Source organism: Ictalurus furcatus, chromosome 5, assembly GCF_023375685.1.
Source record: "Ictalurus furcatus strain D&B chromosome 5, Billie_1.0, whole genome shotgun sequence".
Classification (NCBI taxonomy): Eukaryota; Metazoa; Chordata; class Actinopteri; order Siluriformes; family Ictaluridae; genus Ictalurus; species Ictalurus furcatus.
This window is the reverse complement of record NC_071259.1, coordinates 26,327,384-26,352,319: the sequence shown is the minus strand read 5'-3', so window position 1 is coordinate 26,352,319 and position 24,936 is coordinate 26,327,384. Positions and strand designations below refer to the sequence as shown.

The 24,936-nt window shown below is 37.0% G+C and overlaps 1 protein-coding gene across 1 annotated transcript; it reads right to left on the bottom strand.

The window, feature by feature from the left end:
* Positions 1-1,237: 1,237 nt before the first annotated feature.
* On the bottom strand, positions 1,238-16,097 carry LOC128608059 (solute carrier family 26 member 6). Its single transcript, XM_053625450.1, has 19 exons — positions 15,085-16,097; positions 13,561-13,700; positions 12,048-12,158; positions 11,742-11,917; positions 11,150-11,314; positions 10,766-10,918; positions 9,784-9,866; positions 9,453-9,600; positions 9,259-9,372; positions 8,499-8,576; positions 7,731-7,826; positions 7,103-7,209; positions 6,945-7,014; positions 5,022-5,114; positions 4,309-4,413; positions 4,066-4,230; positions 3,893-3,947; positions 2,077-2,195; positions 1,238-1,713 (listed from the first exon to the last, which is right to left on the bottom strand). Exons 1-19 carry the CDS (start codon positions 15,228-15,230, stop codon positions 1,690-1,692), a joined length of 2,148 nt encoding a protein of 715 aa, XP_053481425.1. The 5' UTR covers positions 15,231-16,097; the 3' UTR covers positions 1,238-1,689.
* Positions 16,098-24,936: the final 8,839 nt, after the last annotated feature.

Sequence of the window (24,936 nt, the reverse complement as noted above, 5' to 3'; positions counted from 1 at the left end):
AGTGGTCACTTAGCCTGTTTCTATGTATTGATATGTATTGCTCCAAAGAACTTTTTTGATGCTAAAATTTTTAATTGTGCAATGTTTCGTTCTCTCTCTGCGCAAACAAATTAGTAGCCTAGTTACAGCTTAGTACTAATTGTGGGTAATTACAGGCTGCAAACAGCTGTGAAGCAATGGCACACATTTACAGATCTACAGATCTATAATTAAGTTACACAGAATGACGTGTTGTCTACGACACACTGGCCTTTTGACATTATTAGAAGATGATGCCAGCTGAGGAATAAGGGAAGAACATGCATTAAGAGACCATAAAGACTGTAACACTGTAAGTAATGTTTAAGCATTTCTCTTACTCTTTAAGTAGTGAAAACATGGAAAACAACATGGATATATTTTAAAAATGTGTTATTGTGGTATAAGTCACAAGTCACCTTTATCATTAAAGGTATATTTATTATGAAGTTAGTATGGTTATTAGCTGTTTATAGTTGTTAATGTTTATCAGGTTGTTCGAAGCGAATGGGTTTAATCCGAACCGTACTAACCCAAAAAACATGTAGCTTATGTCAACCTGAATCTAATGACAAATATAAAAAAAAGGATTCTGTGAGTGGAAATTTCAGTGATTAAGAAGCTCCCAAATTTTTGTCACTGTACACATTTAAATAATACATATTATTCATTGATCCATCGATTTTCCATACCACGTATCCTACACAGGGTCGTAGAGAGCCTGGAGCCTATCCCAAGGGACTTGGGACACAAGGCGGGGGACGCCCTGGACGGGTGAACGCGATATATATATATATATATATATATATATATATATATATATATATATATATATATCCTGAACGCAACATATATATATATATATATATATATATATATATATATATATATAACAATAATAAATTTAGCTTTATTTCATTGACTATAAATAAAGACAACAGCATAGGGCTGTGGAATGTCTGCCGCAGCACCCCCTAATGGAACTATTGTTCCTATTATTTAATGTTGTGTATATACTGTGATAAATTATTGCAATACCTTTATAGGGTGACTGAGTGCAGCTAAAGGAAAAAGGTGTGTGTTGGTTCAAAATCAATGCTATTTATGCCTGATTAATATAAAGGTATAAGGGGGGTACATATCCAGCAAAACAGCATAGAAGATATTTTTATTACATGTATTATCGTCCAATAAAAGATAAAGCAATTTTATTCTTACCTCTTGAATATAGCAGGTCATTTATTTATATAACATTTGGCAATGTGTTGATACATTATATTTTATTAACATGGAAATGATGTACACATTTGTATTAAGTCCATTTATTACATCAAAGCAGTCATAATGTTGGAGTTAATATCATGTCCTCATTGAATGTCTGAAAGATGTCACACTGAATCCATCGTGCTGTATAAATTACATTCCACAATGGAGGCTTGTCTCCATATGATAACATGCTGATGTTTATATATCATGATTTTACGGCTATCAGCTATAACATTTTTCATTTATTAATGAGATAGATTTAAAGACATGTACAAGTGAAAAAAATAATAATCTTTGTAACAGAGTGGTTGGAACAGAAATATTTTTTTTTTTTTTTTTTTTTTTAGATTTATCACATATTTCTTGTCACATTTGGGACGCTCCGTATATGAGATAGATTCGGGTTCAGAAATATGTGGCTTTCTTAGGCTGTGGAAAAAGAAGAGATAACAGCTGTTACTTATATGTACGTGTGTGTGTGTGTGTGTGTGTGTGTGTGTGTGTGTGTGTGTTTGTGTGTGTGTGTTTGTGTGTGTTTGTGTGTGGCCAAATGGTGTGTGTAGTCATCACAAGGCTTATTAAAGTGCTGCCATGGAAAGATGGCCGTAATGTATCATTTCCACATTTCCAGTGCTCTAATTAAGCACAATCCCAGTGTGTGTGTGTGTGTGTGTGTGTGTGTGTAAATAGAGAAATAGAGTCATGATAATGAGTAAATGCCACACTGCTGCCAGTTTTGAAGGCTATGTGTGTGTGTGTTTGTGTGTGTTTGTGTGTGTGTTGATGTCTGACCTCCTGTGTGTTTTCTCCTTGGAAGTGAAGAACAGCATCATGCACAGTGGAAAAGAGAATCGCTTTAGTGACTTTGTCATTGAAGAAATCCCCCTTATCCAAACTGTCAGTAACACATCCTGAGAGAGAGAGAGAGAGAGAGAGAGAGAGAGTTACAGAGATGGAGAGAGAGATGGAGAGAGAGAGAGATGGAGAGAGAGATGGAGAGAGAGAGAGATGGAGTGAAAGAGATGGAGAGAGAGAGATGGAGAGAGCAAGATGGAGAGAGAGATGGAAAGAGAGAGAGAGAGAGAGAGATGGAGAGAGAGATAGAAAAGAGAGAGAGAGAGAGAGAGATGGAGAGGTGGCTGTAATGTGGATTTAGTGTTTCCAGCTAAAATGAATATACAAAATGGATAACATACATTTTTTTTATATTTTAAGCATACAAGATATGGGTATACCGTATTGTTTTATTTTATTATTATGTTTACCCCAAAAAATAAAAAGTGCAAAATGTTCTGTGAAATACTGGGCACAAAATTATCTCAATTTCACCGTTTGTACCAATTTGGTGCTCATGCAAGTCCGTGCATGAGACAATTCCTGTAATAAAGTTGGAGATAATAATTTACCACATATAATTTCACCTCATGTCTTTGAGAGAACCATACTAACAGTTGAAAAATAAGACATTGGACAACCTCTGCCATAAGAATGGTCCAAAGTTAGTGCCTGGGAAGAGGAATTGGGCCTGGAGCTTGAGGATGATTACTGGGGCAGAGCGTTAGATAATATACGTACCACCACGTCATGTGCTAGACTTAGTTTCATACAATTTAAAGTGGTCCATAGAGCTCACCTCTCTAGGAGTAAACTGTCTAAAATTTATCCCAATGTTCCTGGCATTGAAAAATGCAAACTTTTGCCCTGTAACCTCAGTCATATGTTTGCACTCTGTCCCAAATTGCAGAACTTTTGGAACTCTTTCTTCAAAACTATGTCCGACGTTCTTAAAATCAAATTAGATGTCTGTCCTTTAATTGCCATCTTTGGTGTTCCATCTCAGCGTCAACCTCTGAACCATAAAGAAGTTAGTGTTGTGGCCTTTGCATCGTTACTTGCTCGGCGCAGAATACTGTTGTCTTGGACCTCTCCACAACCTCCCTCTATATCAGTCTGGCTTAAATACTTAATCTTCTTTTTAAAACTTGAAAAAATCAAGTACAACATCAGAGGCAGGGGTGACTCATTTTTGGGAAAATGGGCACAATTTATTACCTACTTCAATGATGTACGCACCCTGGTGGTGGATTGAGGAGAGGTGTACTGTCATTTCTGATCATCTTACCCCTTTTATTGTTGTTGTTGTTGTTGTTGTTGTTTTGGGTTTTTATGTTTGTTAGTTTTTTTGTTTGTTTGTTTTTGTTTTTGTTTGTCTGTTTGTTTGTTTTTTTGTGTTTGTTTTTTTTCTTTGGTTGTTTGATTATTGTTTTTTTTTGTTTCCCCCTTTCTTTTGGTTTTGGCTGTGGTTGTTTGTTGGGGTTGTTGGGTGGAGTGTTATGTAAAATGTAAATTTTCAATAAAAATTCTATGATCAAAGAATGGTCCAAAGTATTGATTTGTCTTGTTACTATATGATAATAAATTGGAATAATATATATATATATATATATATATATATATATATATATATATATATATATATATATATATATAATTTAATCCAAATGTTGCTTGATGATGTTCCTGAAAGTGATGCTCTATGTGTGAGTGCATTACACACACACACACACACACACACACACACACACACAGTGTTAGTGTTATTACTCACCTTGACAGCCTGATAAGAACACTTTAATTCCAGCATCCCCAAAGTCCTTATGGATCTGAAAAAGAAAGATAATAGCTTATTGTGTGTTAAATAATATCTATTATCTATTTTTATATCACATATTTGTTTGTAAACACTAATATAGCTAGGATCTTGGACATTATGATTCTCACATTGCGTAATGTTTTCACTCCCACTGTATCCAGGAAGTTCACTGGACTCAGATCGAGGACGATGGCCTTGGGTACAGTGGGGTCAGGGCTCGGGTCATGCTCTGGAATCGCTACCACTGCGACCTCATATTTTTCCTCCTTGTCTGACATTTCTGCAGCCTCCCCCTGGACAAAGCAGAGAATTCAGACTCACAGACATACACATGCACCTTCAACACACACGACCCTGATTTACAGTCTTACCTTTGCTTGTTTTTTGGCTCGTTTAGCCTCTTTCTTCTCTCTCCTAAGTCTCTTTGCCTCTAGCTTCTTCTTGTGTGAGAGGAGTTTAGGCACATCTACTCCACTCTACACACAGACACAGATGTGGTATTCAATTGTGGGTGCTTTCAAGTGCTACAAATTGTATGTATAAACTTCCATATCAATATATACAGAATATGAAACACATAGGAACTTTCTGAATAATATATATGCAAGATTTCATGCTATACTTCATTCAAACCCTCCATACTGCTCTTATAATTGAATTTATTCAGACTTTATACTGAAAATGTCCTGGGCAATGTTATTGTGATATATCTGATAGCAAAATATCTATGATTATGCAATGATAAGATCTGTCCCGCTGACTACTTAGAGTAGAAAAAACAGAAAGAAACAGAGAGTGAGAGAGAGAGAGAGAGAGAGAGAGAGAACCTAATTACCTAATCTTTTTTTGCGCCATCAACCATACATATATAAGGGCTTACACACAAACACACCTTGATCTATGTTCGATGTTCCCATGTTTTTTCTTGCTACTCTTTCTTGACCATTCTCTGGATTTATATTTTGGCTTATTAGGAATTCCTCTGTGTTTTGACCTTTGTCTGTAGTACTTTTCTGAGTTTTGGATATTGTCTTGGATTTTTATATAAAGGCAACGACAGGTATTAATATTCGTGTGAGATCACCTTCTCGTAGAGGTGTTCTGTGTACATCTCCGCATTCGCAAAGTACAGGGTAGCAGAGCACCGGAAAATCACAAGACCTGGAATCTGTGTAACCTGCAACACACACACACACACACACACACACACACACACACACACACACACACACACACACACAGGTATATAGTGTTTATGAGGACAGCCTGACACCACTGTGGTTAAGAGGGACACCCCTTTCCTGACATCCTACCAATAAAACAGATATGTCAAACATTGTCAGATGACCCCACTAAGATACATCCCACTTAAAAAAATTACTTCTGAGCATTACACACACACATTATTATTATTTTTTTTTTTTACCAGGCACATTAACTAATAAAATAAAGAGGTTTGTTTTCCCTTTGAACAGTCTGATTCAAGGCATCTAACTATCTATCTATTGGGCACATCTAGTTTCTCGATTGGTTAAATGATTGGCTGTTTTGAGATACTCAAGGTTCTTATGATCCATGTCAATCACAAAAGGATGTTCTGCTCTCTCCAGCCAATGACACCATTCCTCAAAAAACAATTTCACTGCTAACAGCTTCCTGTTGCCACTGTCATAGTTACAATTTTTGGGGACAGTTTTCAGGAGAAGAAGGCCATTCAATCTGCAAAGTCCAGTTTGGGTGTTCCCTCCATCTCTGTCAAAGGATAGCTCCCACCCCTGCTTTGGACGTATCTACCTCCATGATGAATGACAGTTATGAATCTGAGTGTATCAGAATGAGATCCATGGTGAATGCTTTCTTGGGTTTCTGCAAGACTTGCTCGGGTTCCAAGTGAGTTTGCGTGGGATCTTTATCAATACAGAAGCTAAGTGAGCTCCAGTGGTACTGTTGTGAATAAATCACTTCTAGAAGTTTGCAAACTCCAAGAAATTCTGAAGTCATTCAATGATAGCACTTGCTTATGACAGTGCAGAAATGTGATCCTGGGGAAATGTTACTCACATTTCTCTTCTGTGACATACAGCTGGTGTTTTAAGAGCCTTGCTATAAACTAACTGACATGGTTCACATGACTTGCAAAGAATAGGGATTAAATCAGGATATTTGCAGTGTATATGTTTTCCCAGCATGATGGACAGAATGTCATTGAGGAATGCTTGGAGGACAGGCAGCATTTAAGTGCCCATACGGCAATACACAGTACTCAAAGTGACCAGAGGTGGTGCTAAAGGTTGTCTTCCACTCTTTACAAATGCGGATTAGGATATATAGACTCTTTTGAGATCAGGTTCTCCGCTTCTCATAGCTGTTCGAGCATCACTGGGAGCAATGATAATAGATAACAATATTTGATTATCACTTGGTCCAAACCTTGTTATACAGGTAAATTGATGTATATACCCAATTTAAGGCTTCAGTTATATATTCCAACATGGCTTTGCTTTCAGCAACGGAAAGGAGGTAAACATTACATGCATCTCCAACTGCATGAAAAGGATCCAATGAGCAATGACAATTCCTTAAACTGGCTGTCTAGACAGAGGTTGCGATGAAGAAAATAGTGTTTAGTACAGTAGCCCACATGACTCCACATACTGAAGTGTCCTTGGGCAAGACACTGAACCCCAAGTTGCTCCCGATGGCAAGTTAGCGCCTTGCATGGCAGCTCTGCTACCACTGGTGTGTGAGTGTGTGTGTGTGAATGGGTGAATGAGACACAGTGTAAAGCACTTTGAATAAAAGCACTATATAAGTGCAGACCATTTACCATTTACCAGACCATATTTTTTCAGGTTCTATAAGACGTTCTACTCATCCTGGTGTGGAATAGCAGCTCCTAAAGCTGCTATAGGGACCTGCTTTCTCTAGTCTCACTAACTAGTCACTCAAACTGCTAAGAATAATTTCCCCTCCTGGAAGTGTGTGCTAAATACTAACTTTCCTGTACCTGGTTATAGTCCTCTACGGGTTTGTAGATGTCAGTACCAGGAATCTGACCAAGGACAGAATACCTGGGTCTGAAACAGAGAGAATGAAGGACGTTCATGTTAAGGTTTGGTTTAAAGTGTAACTGATGTGTAGATTATTTCGAATATTCACACTCACAGCTGTGTCCTGAATATGACGGTGAGCATGGAGAAGGCGATGGACGCAGCCAAACCCATATCAGGGTTTAACAGCACAGTGAGAATGAATGTCATCACCCAAACCAGCTGCAGATGGACAGCACACAAAGACAGTAAACAAACTGTTAATAGTACAGCTTCTGTCCACAGATTGAAAGCACAAAGCTCTCCATTTATAAACGAATAAAATAAACAACAAACATCCCACTGTAGTAATAGATCTCTATATAGATTACTCATCTCCTGCTGCTGTGGCAAATCGCATCTGTGTAGCAAGCAGTCTTTCAGTTCTTATTCACACTATGCTCATGCTGAACATCCTTTCAACACACTTAGTACTGTTTGCCATTACTCTGTACCCTTGTACACTGTAACTCAGAAGGGGATGGGTTCCCTTTAGAGTCTGCTTTCTCATAAGGGTTTTTTTTTCTTAAATCTAGACCTCTGTAAAGCTGCTTTTTTTATGATGTTTATTATTAAAAGAAACAAATTGAAATTAAATTAATAACACACACCTCTTTCTCTCTCTCTCTCTCTCTCTCTCTCTCTCTCTCTTTCTCCCTCTCTCTCTCTCTCTCTTTCTCTCTCTCTCTCACTCTCTCTCTCACCATGTCCACTCTGTTGCTCCTCCAGAGTATTCGAATGTCTGCAAACTGCTTCATCATGCCATGCAGGTTCACATAGATAATAGCAGCCAATACCGCCTAGACACACACACACACACACACACACACACACACACACACACACACAGAGTGTTAATGTTATTACTCACTCACTCACACACACACACACACACACACACACACACACACACACACACACAGAGTGTTAATGTTATTACTCACTCACTCACACACACACACACACACACACACACACACACACAGAGTGTTAATGTTATTACTCACTCACTCACACACACACACACACACACACACACACACACAGAGTGTTAATGTTATTACTCACTCACTCACACACACACACACACACACACACACACACACACACACACACACAGAGTGTTAATGTTATTACTCACTCACTCACACACACACACACACACACACACACAGAGTGTTAATGTTATTACTCACTCACTCACACACACACACACACACACACACACACACACACACACACACACATTATCATGCTTCCTGCAACAGAAGGCCAATGTTTGTATATACGTTTGCATTATTTGATAAGAAAGGTTATGTGACATTCCAGGACATGAGATTTCCATACTGTATTGTATGTATGTAACTATTTTGGTCCTGATAGCTGACAAACAAACAAACACACACACACACACACACACACACACACACACACACACACTTCATCCTTTTACTGGCCAACATTCTGGATACCTTTGGCAGCTCTTCAAAGAGTTCTCCGATCTTAAGCAAAATCACAAGTATCACTACAGCTGAGAGAGCACCTGCCACCTAATGGAGAGAGAGAGAGAGAGAGAGAGAGAGAGAGAGAGAGATATTAAAGTATCATTGCTGCACTTTTCTTGCTCAAACACATTCATTATGGCCTTCAAAGGAATCTGAAACAAATTATCTTGTGCATAAGTTAATATTATGGATCAGTAAATATAGCCTTTTGGTTTGAACAGTGAGTAATCAGGAATAAGTGACTCCTCTCAACCATATGTATGATATGACGCACTTAGTTAATTAGTTAAAATTACTAGATGTTTTATGTAACCATTCAGTCTGACAGCAAGTTTAAAATATATTAAAATGTGAGAATATTCTGTGTAGCACACAGGTTCCTAACCCTGGTCCTGGAGAACCTGCTGTCCTGCACATTTGAGTGTTTTTCCAGCTCTAACTCACTCACTTCAACTAAGTTATGGGAGTCAGAAGGACAATAAAATACGCAGGTAAATGCTTAAATATGCAGGACAGGGGGTACGCCAGTACCAGGGTGGTGGAACCTGTGCTGTAGCATATTGAATATTTGGATAGTGAGTGATAAACATATCTCTGAATACAGACATGAGAGAGAAGGAAACACAGAGAGAGGAAACTCTGCATCATAAAAATGGTCTTGTCGGAAAGGTTCTTTGAAGTAATCTGATTGATTGATTTTATTTAAGATTTTATGCAGTATTCTGACCTGAGTCTTTCCTCCGGTACTAATTTGCACCATAGTACGAGACATGGAGCAGCTGATGGCAAAGCACTGGAACATGGCACCGATTGAGTTGCTCAACCCTAATGCTATCAGTTCCTGTAGCAGGGAGAAACCATTAATATTTAAATATAGGGATTTTACAGACATTAATGGCATGTCACAGAAGTCTTTCTTGCCTGATTGCTGTCGACTTTGTAGCCATATTTGAGAGCAAAGATTCGGCCAAGGGAGATAGCAATCCCATAACCCACAACTGCCAGAGCAAACGCATCACCAATAATAGATCCCATTATAGAGAACTTAGGCAACACTGGAGCCTGCAGACTAAACACACAGAATAATTGTAACCAGTTATTTTATGGTTATTTATTCATGTATAAGGCATGTATATGATTATATATTCATGTAAATTATTCACTGTAAGCATTATCAGCACAAGTTCTATACACTTGCTGTGCTTTTGGACATTCATGCAATGCAGTGAGTGAGATCAAAACAAGGACTCACCCTGATGGTATCGAACCTACAACTTCCACATTGTACTCAGTCTTGAAATCGAATTGCCATGACAGTAAAGTTGAGAAAATAATCTACACACCACACACACATACACACACACACACACACACACACACATGCAACACAGTGGATTCAAATGTACTAAAAATTAGATTATCAAATACACATATAGCATGCATGAGAGTGTTATTGTTTACAAGTGTACATTTATTTATTCTTTAATCAGTTAGTTCACTGGCCTTGAAATAGCTGGATTTTAAGAATTAGACGTGTGCCAGTCTGATACTGAGTATTGATATCATGGTCAATATTTGGCTGAAATGCTGAATCTGATCAGATTTGACATATTTTGCGATCCAATCTATTGATATATTGATGCACGTGATGTTCAGTGACTCAATCACGCACGTGAACACAGGACAACTTGTCTTAGACGTATTACCAATATGGTTTACAGAGAGCATGCTTGATACTGATACATCAATATCAGTATCAGTTTAGTACTGGGTTCTGGCCAGTGCTTAGAACTCTACGGCACGGTGGCTTAGTGGTTCGCATGTTTGCCTCACACCTCTGAGGTTAGGGGTTTGAATCCCACCTTCACCCTGTGTGTGTGGAGTTTGCATGTTCTCCCTGTGCTTCAGTAGTTTCTTCTGGGTACTCTGGTTTCCTCCCCCAGTCCAAGTACATGCATTGTAGGCTGATTGGCATTTCCAAATTGTCCATAGTGTCTGAATGTGTGTGTGTTTGTGCCCTTTGTAGGGGTGATTTATCATAGCCTGTCCATATACGGGCATGTTTTGGAGATGATAAGAAACCGGAAAACTTGGAAGAAAACTACACAGACATGGGGAGAAGAGTAACCCAAGCAGAGGCTCGAACCTGGAGCTATGAGGATACCTGCTGTACTACCATCATGTATGTGTGAATGTATGTGTGTGTGGGGATGTACATGTGTGAATTCACTCACAGCAATAAGCTCAACAGGAATAGGAACAGGAAGTTTGCGAGCCAGAAAGGTGTTTACTTCCTTAGCAATGATCAGACCGAAAATGGTTACAATGCTCACAACCAGTGTCCCAATGTTTGTCTCTCCCAGCAAAGAACACACATCCAAGACCGTCTGAGGAGAGACAGACAGCAAGAGAGAGAGAGAAAGATCTGATTTCAAATGGATTAATGATTGTGTTTTATTGCAAGGGCTAGGCTGAGATGCTCATGTTAAAGGCATGACAAGACATGACAAGTCTTCCCTTTACCCTCAGCTGAGGCCACTGACCACACACAGTTGATTTTGTATGATTACACATGTTTATGTTTGGTGTGAGTGTGGGTGTGGGTGTGTGATACGCACATATATAAGGGAGAAAGGTCCACTGTAGCGGTTCGGGCTGATCCCAAATGTGTATTTAAGCTGGGACACAACAACATGGATGGCTGCTGCTGTAGTGTAGCCTCTAACCAAAGGCTCAGAAAGATACGTCACCACAAACCCAAACCTCACCAGACCTAAGAGCAACTACACACACACACACACACACACACACACACACACACAGAGGTATATAGCGTTTATGAGGACAGCCTGACACCACTGTGGTTAAGAGGGACACCCCTGTCAAACAATGTCAGATGACCCCACTAAGATACATCCCACTTAAAAAAATTACTTCTGCGCATTAAACCATGGACATACAACACACCTGAATTTTCACAGGTTTGTAGGGACAACAGTATCATGGTTTGTTGAGACACATGTTTACAGTGACTGTTTATGTACAACACACACACACATAAAGTGGTTTACAAGGGCAAGCATGGTTTACTAAGACCAGTAACAAAAAAGCACCTGATAGCCTATATTTTGACAAACAGTCCCCTCCGAAACTATTTTAATGGAAAAGCCAATTCACACACACACACACACACACACACACAAAACAAACCTGAAAGATGCCAGATAGAAAGGTAACAGCTGCAGCAATCTTGACCCTCTCATTGTCACGGGCCACAGTGTCTATGGAACTGGCATTGGAGACATTGCTCAAGATGATGAAATCTGAATCTGGAGCCATCCGTTCTGTCACACCACCGATCATCACACTCATCACTGCGTACGTACCTACAACAGAATGTGTATGATTTATACCAGTTGTGTGTGTGTGTGTGTGTGTGTATATATATATATATATATATATATATATATATATATATATATATATATATATATATATATATATATATATGCTTACCAACTGAGATGTGCTTAGAACTCCCAAAGATGAAGTAGAGAAGGATCGGGTAGAAAGATGAGTAGAGGCCAAACACAGGTGGGACAGCAGCTAGCAGTGCATATGCCATGCCTATTCACACACAGACAAACATTTTCTCTGATGTGTTTATGTGTCCCTGGGTGCTTTGTGATCAGTCTTAATGGAATAGTTCACCCTAAATGTAGCTGATCAACACAAACATGTTTACTATTTAGTGTTTCTTCTTTAATTTTAGACTGGAGATATGAGGCTTTGTAGCTATAGCTAAAACACCTTTCTCATCTATATTATATAAAATCTATATATACTTGCTTTGAAAAATATTGCAACACTTCTAGAAATGAAACAGTGTTATCACGCAATGTGTGATAATGAATTCTACAACAATTAAAATACTAGGAAAAAACCCACACCCGTCGAGACATGGACTTCACAAGACCTCTGAAGGTGTGCTGTGGTATCTGGCAATGTGGTATCCTGTAAGGTGCGAGGTGAGGCTTCTATGTATTGGACCTGTTTAGCCAACACAATCCCACAGAAGCTTGATCGGATTGAGATCTGGGGAAATTGGAGGATAAGCCAACTTTTTGCCATGTCCCTCAAACCATTCCTGAACAATTTTTGCAGTGTGGCAGGGCACATTATCCTGCAGAAAGAGGCCACTGCTGTTAGGGAATACCGTTGCCATGAAGGGGTGTACTTGGTTTGCAACAGTGTTTAGGTAAATGGTACATGTAAAAGTAACATCCACATGAATACCAGGTCCAAAGTTTCCCAACAGAGCATTGCCTCAGAAAATTACATTTCCTCCGCCAGCGTTCCTGTAGTACATCCTGGTGTCATATCTTCCCCAGGTAAGTGGCGCACACGCACCTGACTGTCCACATGGTGTACTAAAAATCCACCATCCACCTGCTTTTTCACAGTTACTGTATCTCCTGACTGCATGGCTGGTAATATTATTATACACTCCTGCTCTCTTCCTAAAACTGAAATGGTGAAAATGCTTATTTTCCTGTCTTCTTTAGGCCACCAGTTCTGAACATTTACATCATTTATCGCAATATTTTAAACTGGAAAACCATGAGCAGGGAAAAATCAGAATCGCAGAAGCCTAATGGCTAACTGCACTCAGACTGTTATAGTGTTTAATTAAACAGTGAAGATTTACTCATTTTTCTGGACTACATTAAATAATACTGTGTCCTAAAGCATATTGTGAAGTCTCTGTGACATTTGAGGCAGATATATACAGAAAGATATGGAGTGACATCAACTACAATTAATTGTTACCTGCATTACTATTGTAGCACCAGTGCAAAGCTAAAGAAGCCAATTTCATAAACAGTAAACACATACTGTAAACATTTTTCAACTAAGTATGCTTTCAATGTAGAATTTAATTCACCGAACTACTACTTTTGTCTCAGATGTACAGTGTTGAAGACCTCAGAAGTGTATGCGTGTGTGTGTGTGTGTATATGTGTGTAACCTTGCGGCAGGTGCATGATGCCCACACTGATTCCTGAGACAAGGTCTCCGAAAGCGTTTTCTCTGAGTGGGTAACGTGGCAGCCATGACAGCAGGGGAATACACGACAGAAAGCAGCTCTTCACACGAGGACCAGAACACCTGGCACAGAGACTGAGGTGAGACTCAAGTAGGATGATTTTCATTCCCTGACTCATCAAGGCTCACAGACAGGTGGGATTCAGTGTGACAATCTTTCAGACATTCATTATGTCAGTTAGGACATTACAATGCATTTAATGCTTTAAGCAAGCTTAATTCAAATTTTCACACCATTCCCACATGAATAAAATAGAGTTCATCAACAAATGTATTGCCAAAGTTGAAATAAAATAAAAGACAAAATTATGTTAACATTATTTATGGCACAGCACTATTGAATTCTCAAATCCAATTGGTCCGTAGGATACAATGAATTTTTAATAACAGCAGCTCTGGCTGTAGTTACAGCTGTAATTGAAACCACAGGTTTACATTAAAGTGCTTGTTCTAATATATTATAATTTCTATAGTATCCGATAATTCAAATGGGCTTGTATGGTGGACATTCTACATGGATATAAATGTGAAATTGTTGATAGGATGAATTTTTCTGCAAGGAGACACTTATTTAGCATTTTGAAATGAAACTCCAGTGTCAGCACTTTGTAAGAGGTAAATCTGTACATTTCTGCATCATGGGAAAGTCTTCAGGACAGAGGGATGAATGGTTCTTGGTAACATGAACCTACGTTCATGAGGTACCTACGTTCATGAGAGAGAAAAAATTGGCTGGATGCTGGTAAGAGAACCACTGTTTACAGCGGCTATAATATACAGTAAGTGATAACAGGAACTAAATTGTTTCATACTGTAGATGTTCCACGACATTAAACAACAATAAAAATGAATGGCATGTCTTTCTTTAGTTTCACTGGTATGGTCATACTGTGTTAGAAAATCAGTTCTTAGAAAAGTTAAGTTCAAATAGTTCAAATAAGTAAAACTGAGCTGAAATTTGGTGTGCTGCATCGATCTTCTACTGACCACTGGGGGAGATATTTGCAAGGAATGCCTAGACACTGCAGATCGCCGGCTTCAGCTATTATTATTATTATTATTATTATTATTATTATTGTAGCATATTCAGATATGATGCTCTGCATTTGTATATTTCTTTCTGAGACAATGTTAAAAGTCTTAGTATCCAGAATTGCTTTTTACTATTTTCTCTGTTGTTGGAAATTTAGATACACTGTTCTCTCATACCTTTATCATATGAAGACCTTTACTGTCACAGTGTAATATTTGCAGTATTATACACACAATCACACACTGTAAACAGATGGAGTTCAGCAACTGGTCTTAAACCTCCATTTTAAGTAACAGGTTTTTCTCAGTATAGGGGAATGGTGTTGAAATTCTCTGTCACCTGCTACAGATGCCACAGATAGGATTCAGAGGTAAAAATATACATAATATATATGTAATATATATCATTTCTTACCTTATTGACTCCTTAATTTTGTCCTTTAGTGGTATATGAACATCTGATTTTTCTGCAAGTTCCTCAACTTTGAATTCATCCATGACTTCCCGCTGGATGTGATATCCCACCCTCCGTTTTACAGTCTCATCCATTTCTGCTTCCATGCTTTTCTTCTTTTAGAAATTTCCTCCTAACTGTGAAACTTTACCAGTGCTGCAGTGTCTATTTCTAAAACAGATAAAAATCTTTTCTGTTTTTTACGTTACCTCAATCACTTCACGTCACACATACAACATCCTCGATCTCTGACTGAAAAGAAAATGATCCTCAATAGTGGACGTCTATTACTAAGAAAAGTCCTTACTACAGTCCACTACTATAAACTTAACAATGACCTTCTTTAAATAACTTTTTAAAAAGAGCTGTGATTCAAGATTCCAGTTTGCTAACTAGCATGCTCTTAGCGTACATGTACTCATATATAGAACATCCCTGGGCTTCCTCACGTCATTCATAATCTCCTTGTTAATGTGTATCATGTCCTATCTGGTATTAAAAGGGCCCCCAGGTGTACACTTACTCTCTCTCTCTCTGTCTCTCTCTCTCTCACACACACACACTCACACACGTACAAGCACACCTACACGTACACACACACACCAGAGATTTGTTGCTAAAGAGCAAAGTCTGACCTCCAAGAGAACAGGACAGAGGGAGAGAACAACCAAGTGACACAGACTGAAATATACAGTGGATTTTGGACATTTAAAACAGTGACCTGGGAAAACTCTGCCCATGGTGAAATTTTGACACTTTCAAATATATTACAAATGCTGCTAAGACAAACTGTCGCTGTATACCTGATGTTCCAGTATACCTGAATTCGCCCTAATTAAAAATAATTCTGTAATCTTTAGGTCATACATATTTATGTTTTCTAAGCATATTATAGGCAGAAAAAAACAACGTTGTTCAACCCCCCATTTTTGTCAGTTTTGGCTCAACCACAGAAATATCTAACAAGTTTTTTTTTTTTTCCAGGCTACTACAGATTTTTCATACCCCTATGACAGAGGAATTAACTTGTTGGAAATTGGAGATACGGTGAATGATTCTTCCTGTTGCGTGACTGTTAATAAAGACTAACAGTTATGCTAACAGAAAATGTAACTCTTTAAGTGCTCTGATTAATGATCCTAAATGCACTTTAACCTTTGCTTTCTTTTTGAACTCTATAGATTTCCTCCTCCCCAGCTATAAACATTGCAACATGAATTATATTTTGCTCAGTTATTATCTTATCCTGAAAAATAGCACCCTCCTAATTGCACTCATGCTCTCATATAGAGCTTTTTCAACAACATGAAGTTGGTTAAAAGGTCCTACCCAAATGCCAAAATTGAAAGAAATTCCATAAATAACGAGGAAGAAGGTGATCGAAATACATCAGTCTGGGAAGGGTTACAAAGCTCCTTCAAAGGCTCTGGGACTCCAAAGCACCACAGCGAGAGCCATTATCTACAGATGAAAAAAGTCAGCACAATAGTGAACCTTCCAAGAAGTGGCTGACCTTCCAAAATTCCTCCAAGATCACAGAGATGACTCAAAAGAGTCACAAAAGAGCCAAGGACAACATCAAAGGACCTACAGGCTTCTCTTGCATCAATAAAGATCACTGTTCATGACTCCACTATCAGAAAGACACTGGGAAAAAATGGCATGCATGGAAGAGTGGCGAGGTGAAAACCACTGCTAACCCAGAAGAACATTAAGACTCGTCTAAATTTTGCCAAAACATTTTGCCTAAATTGAGTCAAAACTGGAACTGTTTGGAAGACAGGGGTCCCATTACATCTGGCATAAACCAAACACCAAATTCCTCAAAAAGAATTCATACCTTTGGTCAAGCATGGTGGTGGAGGTGTGATGGTGTGGGGATGCTTTTCTGCTCAGGGCCTGGGCAACTTGTAATAATTGACATAAACATGAATTCTGCTCTTTACCACAAACTCCTAAAGGAGTATGTACGTTTACATGGACAGCAATAATCTAATTATTGACCTTATTCTGAATAAGACAATATTGTGATTAAGGTGTTTACATGAGTTGCTTTTAGAATATTCCTTTAATTTTCCTGTTTTGCATGTTATAGAACATAGATCGATTAACAGTACACATCATTACGTCACCACGCCACGCCGTCCGACATTCCCTCGAGAATTTCACGTATTAACATACAGTTTGTCTTTGTTATGATACCATATAGATTTAGAAAACACAAAAGTCAAAAGTAAATGATACAATTATGATATTGCCTTCCCATGATTTTATTTGTTTAAAAAGGTGACAGTTTTTCACTCTTCATGTCTTACGTGTGAAAAAGTCTGCCAATGTTAATATTTGTTTAACTCACTAATGACAGGAGTCCTTCTGTACTTCAGTAGTTAATAATGATCTGGAACAGTATTACCCATGGTAATTCATTAATATTTAGACATTAGGGTTTTGCAACTTAAAAAGCACTAAGTAAATTATTTACAACACATACAAAACGTAGATGTTAATGTTACTCATTGCTACATTACTAATTTGTACTTTTGTAGTTTCTGTTTCTTTCTTTAGGCCTTGGTAGGCTAAGTAAAACAAGAGCGCTCCTATGTGCTCCTCTGCGGAGACCTATAATAGCTCATACGGAGCTCATTTACATTTTAGATACTAAGGTACTGGAATAAGTTAAGGTATATTAGGTACTAGATCTCCAGGGAGAAGGTAAGGCTTAGCTACTGGGAATTAATGCTAATGTGATCCAATGTGATAAAAGAACTATAGTTAGAACTATAGTTCTGCAGGAAAAATATAATAAGTAATTACTGCTTAAGTAATAATGAACTCCTACTATCATATTTAATGATTAAGTAACACATTTTTAATAGTTAATAGATCCTCTTAAGTTCCTTGATAGTAATCTACAAGCTGCACAGTATTGTAAAAGCAAGAAAATGAATAAATTAAAAAAGGTGAAAATGTGTGTTCTGGTTCGTCTTCTTTTCATGTAAATGTTAAATAGACCAGGACGTAGTTCGTCAAACATTCTGGGACTAAACCATGAGCTTGGAGAATTGCCCATTTTCATTAGCACACAAATTCTATAACTAACAAAAAACTATATGGGCAGAAGTTTGTGGACACCTGACCATCACACTTATATGTTTGTTGAACATCCCATTCCAGATTTAGTCCCCCTTTGCTGTTATTATAACCTCCACTCTTTCTGAGAAGGCTTTCCACTAGATTTTGGAGCATGGTTGTGGAGATTTGCTCATTTAGCCAGAAGTACATTAGTGAGGTTGAGCACTGATGTCAGATAAAGAGGCCTGGTGAGCAGTTGGCATTACAATTCGGCCCAATATATTGTAAAGATGTACACTTGCCCTCCGCTAATATTGGCACCCTTGGTAAATATGAGCAAAGAAGGGATTTTAGCAATATTAATGGAGTGCACTGTATAAGTGCATGTAAGTAAACTACTGTATACGGTAAAGATCGATATGTTTATGTAAACATATTCACAGTTAAGTAAACAATATATTATAAAGATGTAAAAGTGTATTTAAGTCAGTAATGGGACTAATTATTATTTGTTAGGTCTTCTTTAGGTCTGTTTAGATTTTATTATTTATTTTTGCATCCAATGTGACTGATTCCATGCAGTTTGCAAAAAAAAAAAAAAAAAATACTATTGTTTTTTTTTTGTTTATTTCACTATCTGGCACTTTTCATTACCCTTTACCTGATTACATTAGTAATGCTTAAAAAGCAAGTACCTTGTTTAATCTTTGACAAATCTGTCTAGACAACCAGTCTTTGACAATCACGCAACAGGGTTTTTCTCTGGTCTCTGTAAAGTATCCAAACTGAAACATAAAATGTGCTTATTTTGCTCAAAAAAGAGTAGTATAATTAAATCTAAGTGAGGTTTGTTCACCATAAATACCACAAAGGAATGCAAATCTTATAATAATGACTAGAAATGGGGTTACTTAAAAGGTGTAATGCAACAATAGGTCATAATGAATATATTAAAAATGCTTTAAAAAAACGTTTTAAGGGGCCTGATCAATTTTGACCAAGAATACCACAGATGGAAGTCTGACTTAAACACAAGGGTTAATTATTACACACCGTGAATCTCACTACTGGAGGCAATATAAGAAAAATACCCTAGTCATCCAGGTAATATCAATAGCAGGTGACCTTTGCAATTTTGGAGTGGTCTATGGAGGCATAAGAGGACAAACGTATCTGCATCAATAGATTACTAATTAATAATAATAGCATCACAGATTTATTTCATGAACACAATTTAAACTATTCAGATATTTGGCACATTAGACAAACATGCACCATTATTTTATTTATTGAAGGTTTTTTGTTTTTTTTTTAATCTTTATTTATTCCTATCCATAAAATCCAAACACACTGCACTGCATTAGAAATTGAAACATGATATATTTATCAACAGGACTTTTTTTTAGTCCTATTAAAATTGCTGTTAGATTCAGTTTGACACTTGTTTTAACCCTTTCATGCTTAAATGATTTTAAAGCATATCCAGATTCTTTAAATTATTTATATGATATATTACTTAAAATCAATCATTTTAATCAATCTTCTTTTTTATTTTACTCATATCAAAACGTAAATAGATCATCCATGTGTCTCCACGTGAAACATGATACAAATGAAAAGAAATCAACAAAAACAAGAATAACATTCAAGTCTAACATACAGTATTTAATGTTGATTATAGAATTATAGAACATGTCCTTTTAAACAAAATATGGCAATATCCTTAACAAGTAGAAAAGTTACGCTTTATAGGATTTCTGCATGATGCAGATCATTTCAGAGGTAAAAATCTCTCTTGAGAAAGTTAAGTAGTTCACAAAAAACAATTCTTTAATTTGAGGATTTGTGTAAAAGTTTTGTAAAGAGAGAAATATTCTAGAGTGCAACAGTAATTAGAATGATAAATTATAATGAATGAAAGTGATTTGGATGTGGTTTATATGTTATATTGCCCTAAAACAGCTTTAAATATATTATCCATAAATGTGGACACTATGCATAAAAGGGTTAAATTTCTGAGCTTAAAAACTCAATCAATTAATAACATAAATAATAATAACTGTACCAACTATGACCATTTTTATAGTAGCAATAATATAGGAATAAAGGGATGAACTTCAGTTAGTACTGTATCTTCCTCAGCAGCACAACAAACTCTTTGAGTCGATCTGTTCGATTTTGCACTGACTGATGCCACGGCAGCTCGAAAAACGAGAATGTGAAGCTTCGTGAAAAACTGAGATTGGTAACTTGGCGTAATGGAGGTAAGCGTGAGGGTCTGGGGGGACCTCTCAAAGGGAGGAGTCGTCTCTTCACACAAACACTTTTTTGACTATCTGGGTTGGTGTCTCTGATTGCCTGTCGTGGATTTGGAAAAGGCTCAGAAGATGTGATCAGTGGAGGGGGTCGAGGAGAAGGAGTAGAAGGCAGAGGAGGAGGCGGCGGAATGCTGGTAAAAGAGGACTCAGAGTTGGAGGAACCTTCCCAGGGCGCCATAAAGCTGTTCTGGTGGGCATTAGAGATGGGAGGCTGAGCACGCTTTCTTTTCCCAGCCTGAGAGGTCATGGCTGATTTCTCTGAAGGACAGAGAAAAGTAGTATAAAGGTATATTAGAATGGATAAAGCACACACTCGGAAAAAACATGCCATAGTCTGCAAAACAGGGAACACTTTGAACACTTTGCCGTTGGCTGTTATAAAGCGCTGACATAAGCGTCGATAAAGAAAGTTTCACCACACAATTCCCTATGAATGAACTGTTACTATAGAAACAATAAACAACACAATAATATAAAATCTGTGATTTCTCTTGAGCTGGAACTACTGTCAGAGTGGCTGTTATAGAAAATTATTCAACTCCTTCGAGAATTCAACCGCTATGTGGTGTAATCAGATTTACCCCATTGTTGGTTATTTTCCTATAACAGCATGTACTGTCGTGTTTTATTCCTTATGTAACATTGCAGTCTTATATAATGGTTTCAAGAACAGTCATATAAATGCTTATCAGTGCGCCTCCTTTAGCAGTCATTAAACTGCTCTATGATTCAGTGTATGTTTTTGCCAGGGTATGTTCAAGCTGGACTCTTATCTTCCATGCCTCTTTGTAGTACAACCCCAATTCCAAGAAAGTTGGGACACTGTGTAAAATGTAAATAAAAACAGAATGCAATGATTTGCAAATCTCATAAACCCATATGTTATTTACAATAGAACATAGAAAACATGTTAAATATTTAAACTGAGGTCATTTTGAATTTGATGGCTGCAACACGTCTCAAAAAAGTTGGGACGGGGCAACAAAAGGTTAGAAAAGTAAGTTACTAAAAAGAAACAGCTGGAGGAACATTTTGTAACTAATTATGTTAATTGGCAACAGGTCAATAACATGATTGGGTATAAAAAAAAGTATCTTAGAGAGGCAGAGTCTTTCAGAAGTGAAGATGGGATGGAATCTGGATGGAAGCGTATTGCCAATTAACCTCCAGCTGTTTCTTTTTAGTAACACGTACTTTTCCAGCCTTTTGTTACCCCCGTCCTAACTTTTTTGAGACATGTTGCGGTCAACAAATTCAAAATTATCTTCTTTTTTCCTTAAAATGATACATTTACTCAGTTTAAACATTTTATGTTTTCTAAATTCTATTGTGAATAACATATATGTTTTTATTTACATTTTACACAGTGTCCCAACACTGGAATTGGGGTTGTAATATAAATTGCCTTGAGCACGTGCATGTGCCTGTGTTATCAACTGTTGAACTTGAGTGTCTGTGTGCTAACAGGTTGGGCAAAGATGAAACACATTCACACACTATGGACAGCCTACTACACACGTCTTTGGACAGGGGGAGGAAACCAGAGTACTTGGAGGAAACATATTCATAATTCAACATTTATTAGTAATATAATACAACTCATCTAATGAGAACTTTACATTTCAGAAATGTCAAATGATTAAAAAGAAGCATACCTGTTGCCCTGGTCTCTAAAGAGCCAATAAGAGGAAGCCTCTCACCAGCCTGTGGGATAAGATCACACATAATGCTGTTCTTATAGCTGTCAATGTGCATTCATGAATATACATACATACATACATATATATGTGTGTGTATATATATATATATATATATATATATATATATATATATATATATATATATATATATACACACACACACACATTATATATATATATATATATATATATATATATATATATATATATATATATATATATATATATATATGTGTGTGTGTGTGTGTGTGTGTATGTGTGTGTGTGTGTGTGTGTGTGTGTGTGTGTGTGAATTTTTATGCTTGAACGGTCAAATAAATACACACGTCATATCAAAATGCAGGTCTGACCAAGTATTCATGCAAACACAGCCGGTTATGTCTGAAATTAATGTAAACAATTGGGAAAAAATTGGAAGTGTGTCAATACAGTATATTGGATCTGAGCATTTGGTTTTAAAATCTGTGTCATTAATGTTAACCAAACAACAAAAGACAAAAAGAAAACTACTCACTCACTTATTTGACTGAATAACTTCAGTAAATTTAATAAGAATTACTATAAGTATCATATAGTGAAGTCCATTTTATTTTACATTTAATTGCTTCATTCAATTTCTGTAGTATTTCTTACTTGAATACTGATAGACCTACCTGAGAAAACGTATTGTTATCATGAAATGAGATTGTAATCATATCGCCCACCCATAAACATTAGCATTTGGTGATTCCAGTCTCGAATTTCACATAAATTGTGAAATGTACTTCTTATGTTAATGTAGTAAATATCATAAACCCTGCTGATGTGGGGTTTTTGGATTTAAAATGAAAAAAAAAAAATTTACAAGAACAAAGCTGTGTTCAGAAATGTTATTCATAGACAGATTAAAAGCAGTAATAAAGCATGAAGCTTGTTGTTATGACATGCTGCTGAATGGAACTCTACTCTGTACTCTCTCTTTCAGCCTATGGAACTGTGGGGGAGACACATCAAATAATTGAAATGTCACCTCAAAGTGGAGGACACAATATATAGTGTGATACAATAACAAAACAGCTTCACTTTGTATTTTCATACACTTGTAATATAAAAAATGTTCTACATATACCTTTATATCCCTGTTTTTCTTTTAAACCATATTTTGATAGGAAACTAGTTGAAGTGCTGATGACATGAAATAAAAATATTAAATGGCAATGGCAAGATGTAATATGTAATAGTTAAAATATTTATTTAACAGCTCAGTGTTGAGTTTACAATTGCAATTTCAAATCTTTTTTCAATTTAATTACTTTCTGGACTCGGCCGGACTTAACTTGGACTCGTTCATTAAGGACTTGGACTTAAGTCCAACTCGGCCTCTTTTGGACTTGGTCTCGACTCGAACTCGACGAAGGTGGACCTCGGACCCAACACTAACAAGAGCTAAAATATACAGCATATGTGTGCATAAATACAGTATGTATTAAAAAATGTGTCTGTTTTTATACAGAAAGGTGTGTGAATAAATGTGTGGCTGCATGTTCGAGTGTGAATTATTACCTCCTTTGAACAACCGGAAGTACTGATATTTTTAGCTCCTTTTCTCTTTTGTCTCTGTGCTGTTCTTCCCTTTCTTTCTTTTCCATCAGATTTGTCTTTTGATGCTCTGTTGAACTGTGACATCCTTCCTTCCATAATGAGCTCACACAATACTGACACACAAGACATTGCACTTAGTAAGACTATAAGATTATTACGAAGACTATTAATTAATTATAAACTATAATTAGTGAGCATACAGGAAAAAGCAAAACCCTAGTTTAAAAAAAAAAACACAGTTGGGCTAAAGTGCAAATTTTGAACGAACTCAAAAATGATTTTTCTAGTACCTTTTTTCAGCTTTTCTTCACTCTGTAGTTTTAGATGGTCGGTAATTTTCGCTCAGCTCTGTCTTTAGGTTTTCCCATGCTCATCCTTTTGTCATAAATGTGTTTTTGGTAGTCGTCCACTCCTACTTAACATGCAGCGGAGCACGCTTTCTCTCTGTGCATGCTTATTAACGTGGTAAACCGGCAGTGTCTATGTACCTGTCTCCTCTAAAGCACCGAGTTCTTTGTCCTCCTATTTTATTTCACATGTTCATTAGAGTGCTTGGCAGCTGGTAACTTCATGAACAAAGAGAAATCTGAGAAGAGAGTAAAATATTTATGCTCACCAATGCAACCAAGCCCCCTGCTACTGACCCCTGTTTCATTAACTCACACACACACAGTCAACTGCCCCACAGGCCTATATGCAATCACAGAGTGCATTTGTGTGTGCAAAGAAATAGCACACCTCCAAAAAAGAAAAATAAATAAATAAATAAATAAATAAATATATGGTAATAATTTAATCAACATGATTAAATTGTGGATATGATTCAATCATATTAATTCAATAATAGGATAACTCTGAGTCTGCATATGCCTGTAATCTGATACAAGTAGTGAAGCTGTTCATTTAACTACGTTTATACCAAGGGCTAGCATTATTACTTTTTCTTTTCTTTTCATTCATATCAGGAGCTTGTAATGAGTTAAACTCTTTTATACCACAGCACTGTTGAATGCACAGATGAATTCTCACAAGATGTTGATTAATTTTCTATAGCATCAGCATCTGACAATAGTTCCAGTTACAAAGGTTTATATTAAAGCACTAATTCTAATACGTTATTGTTTCTCTAGTAACAAGGAGAC

Coding starts and splice junctions, on each gene's coding strand:
- LOC128608059 (XM_053625450.1), bottom strand. CDS start 15,230: ATGGAAGCAGAAATGGATGAGACTGTAAAACGGAGGGTGGGATATCAC. Junction 11,918..12,047: donor TTCTAAGCACATCTCAGTTG/GTAAGCATATAT, acceptor ATTCTGTTGTAG/GTACGTACGCAGTGATGAGT. Junction 3,948..4,065: donor GAGTGAAAACATTACGCAAT/GTGAGAATCATA, acceptor TTTCTTTTTCAG/ATCCATAAGGACTTTGGGGA.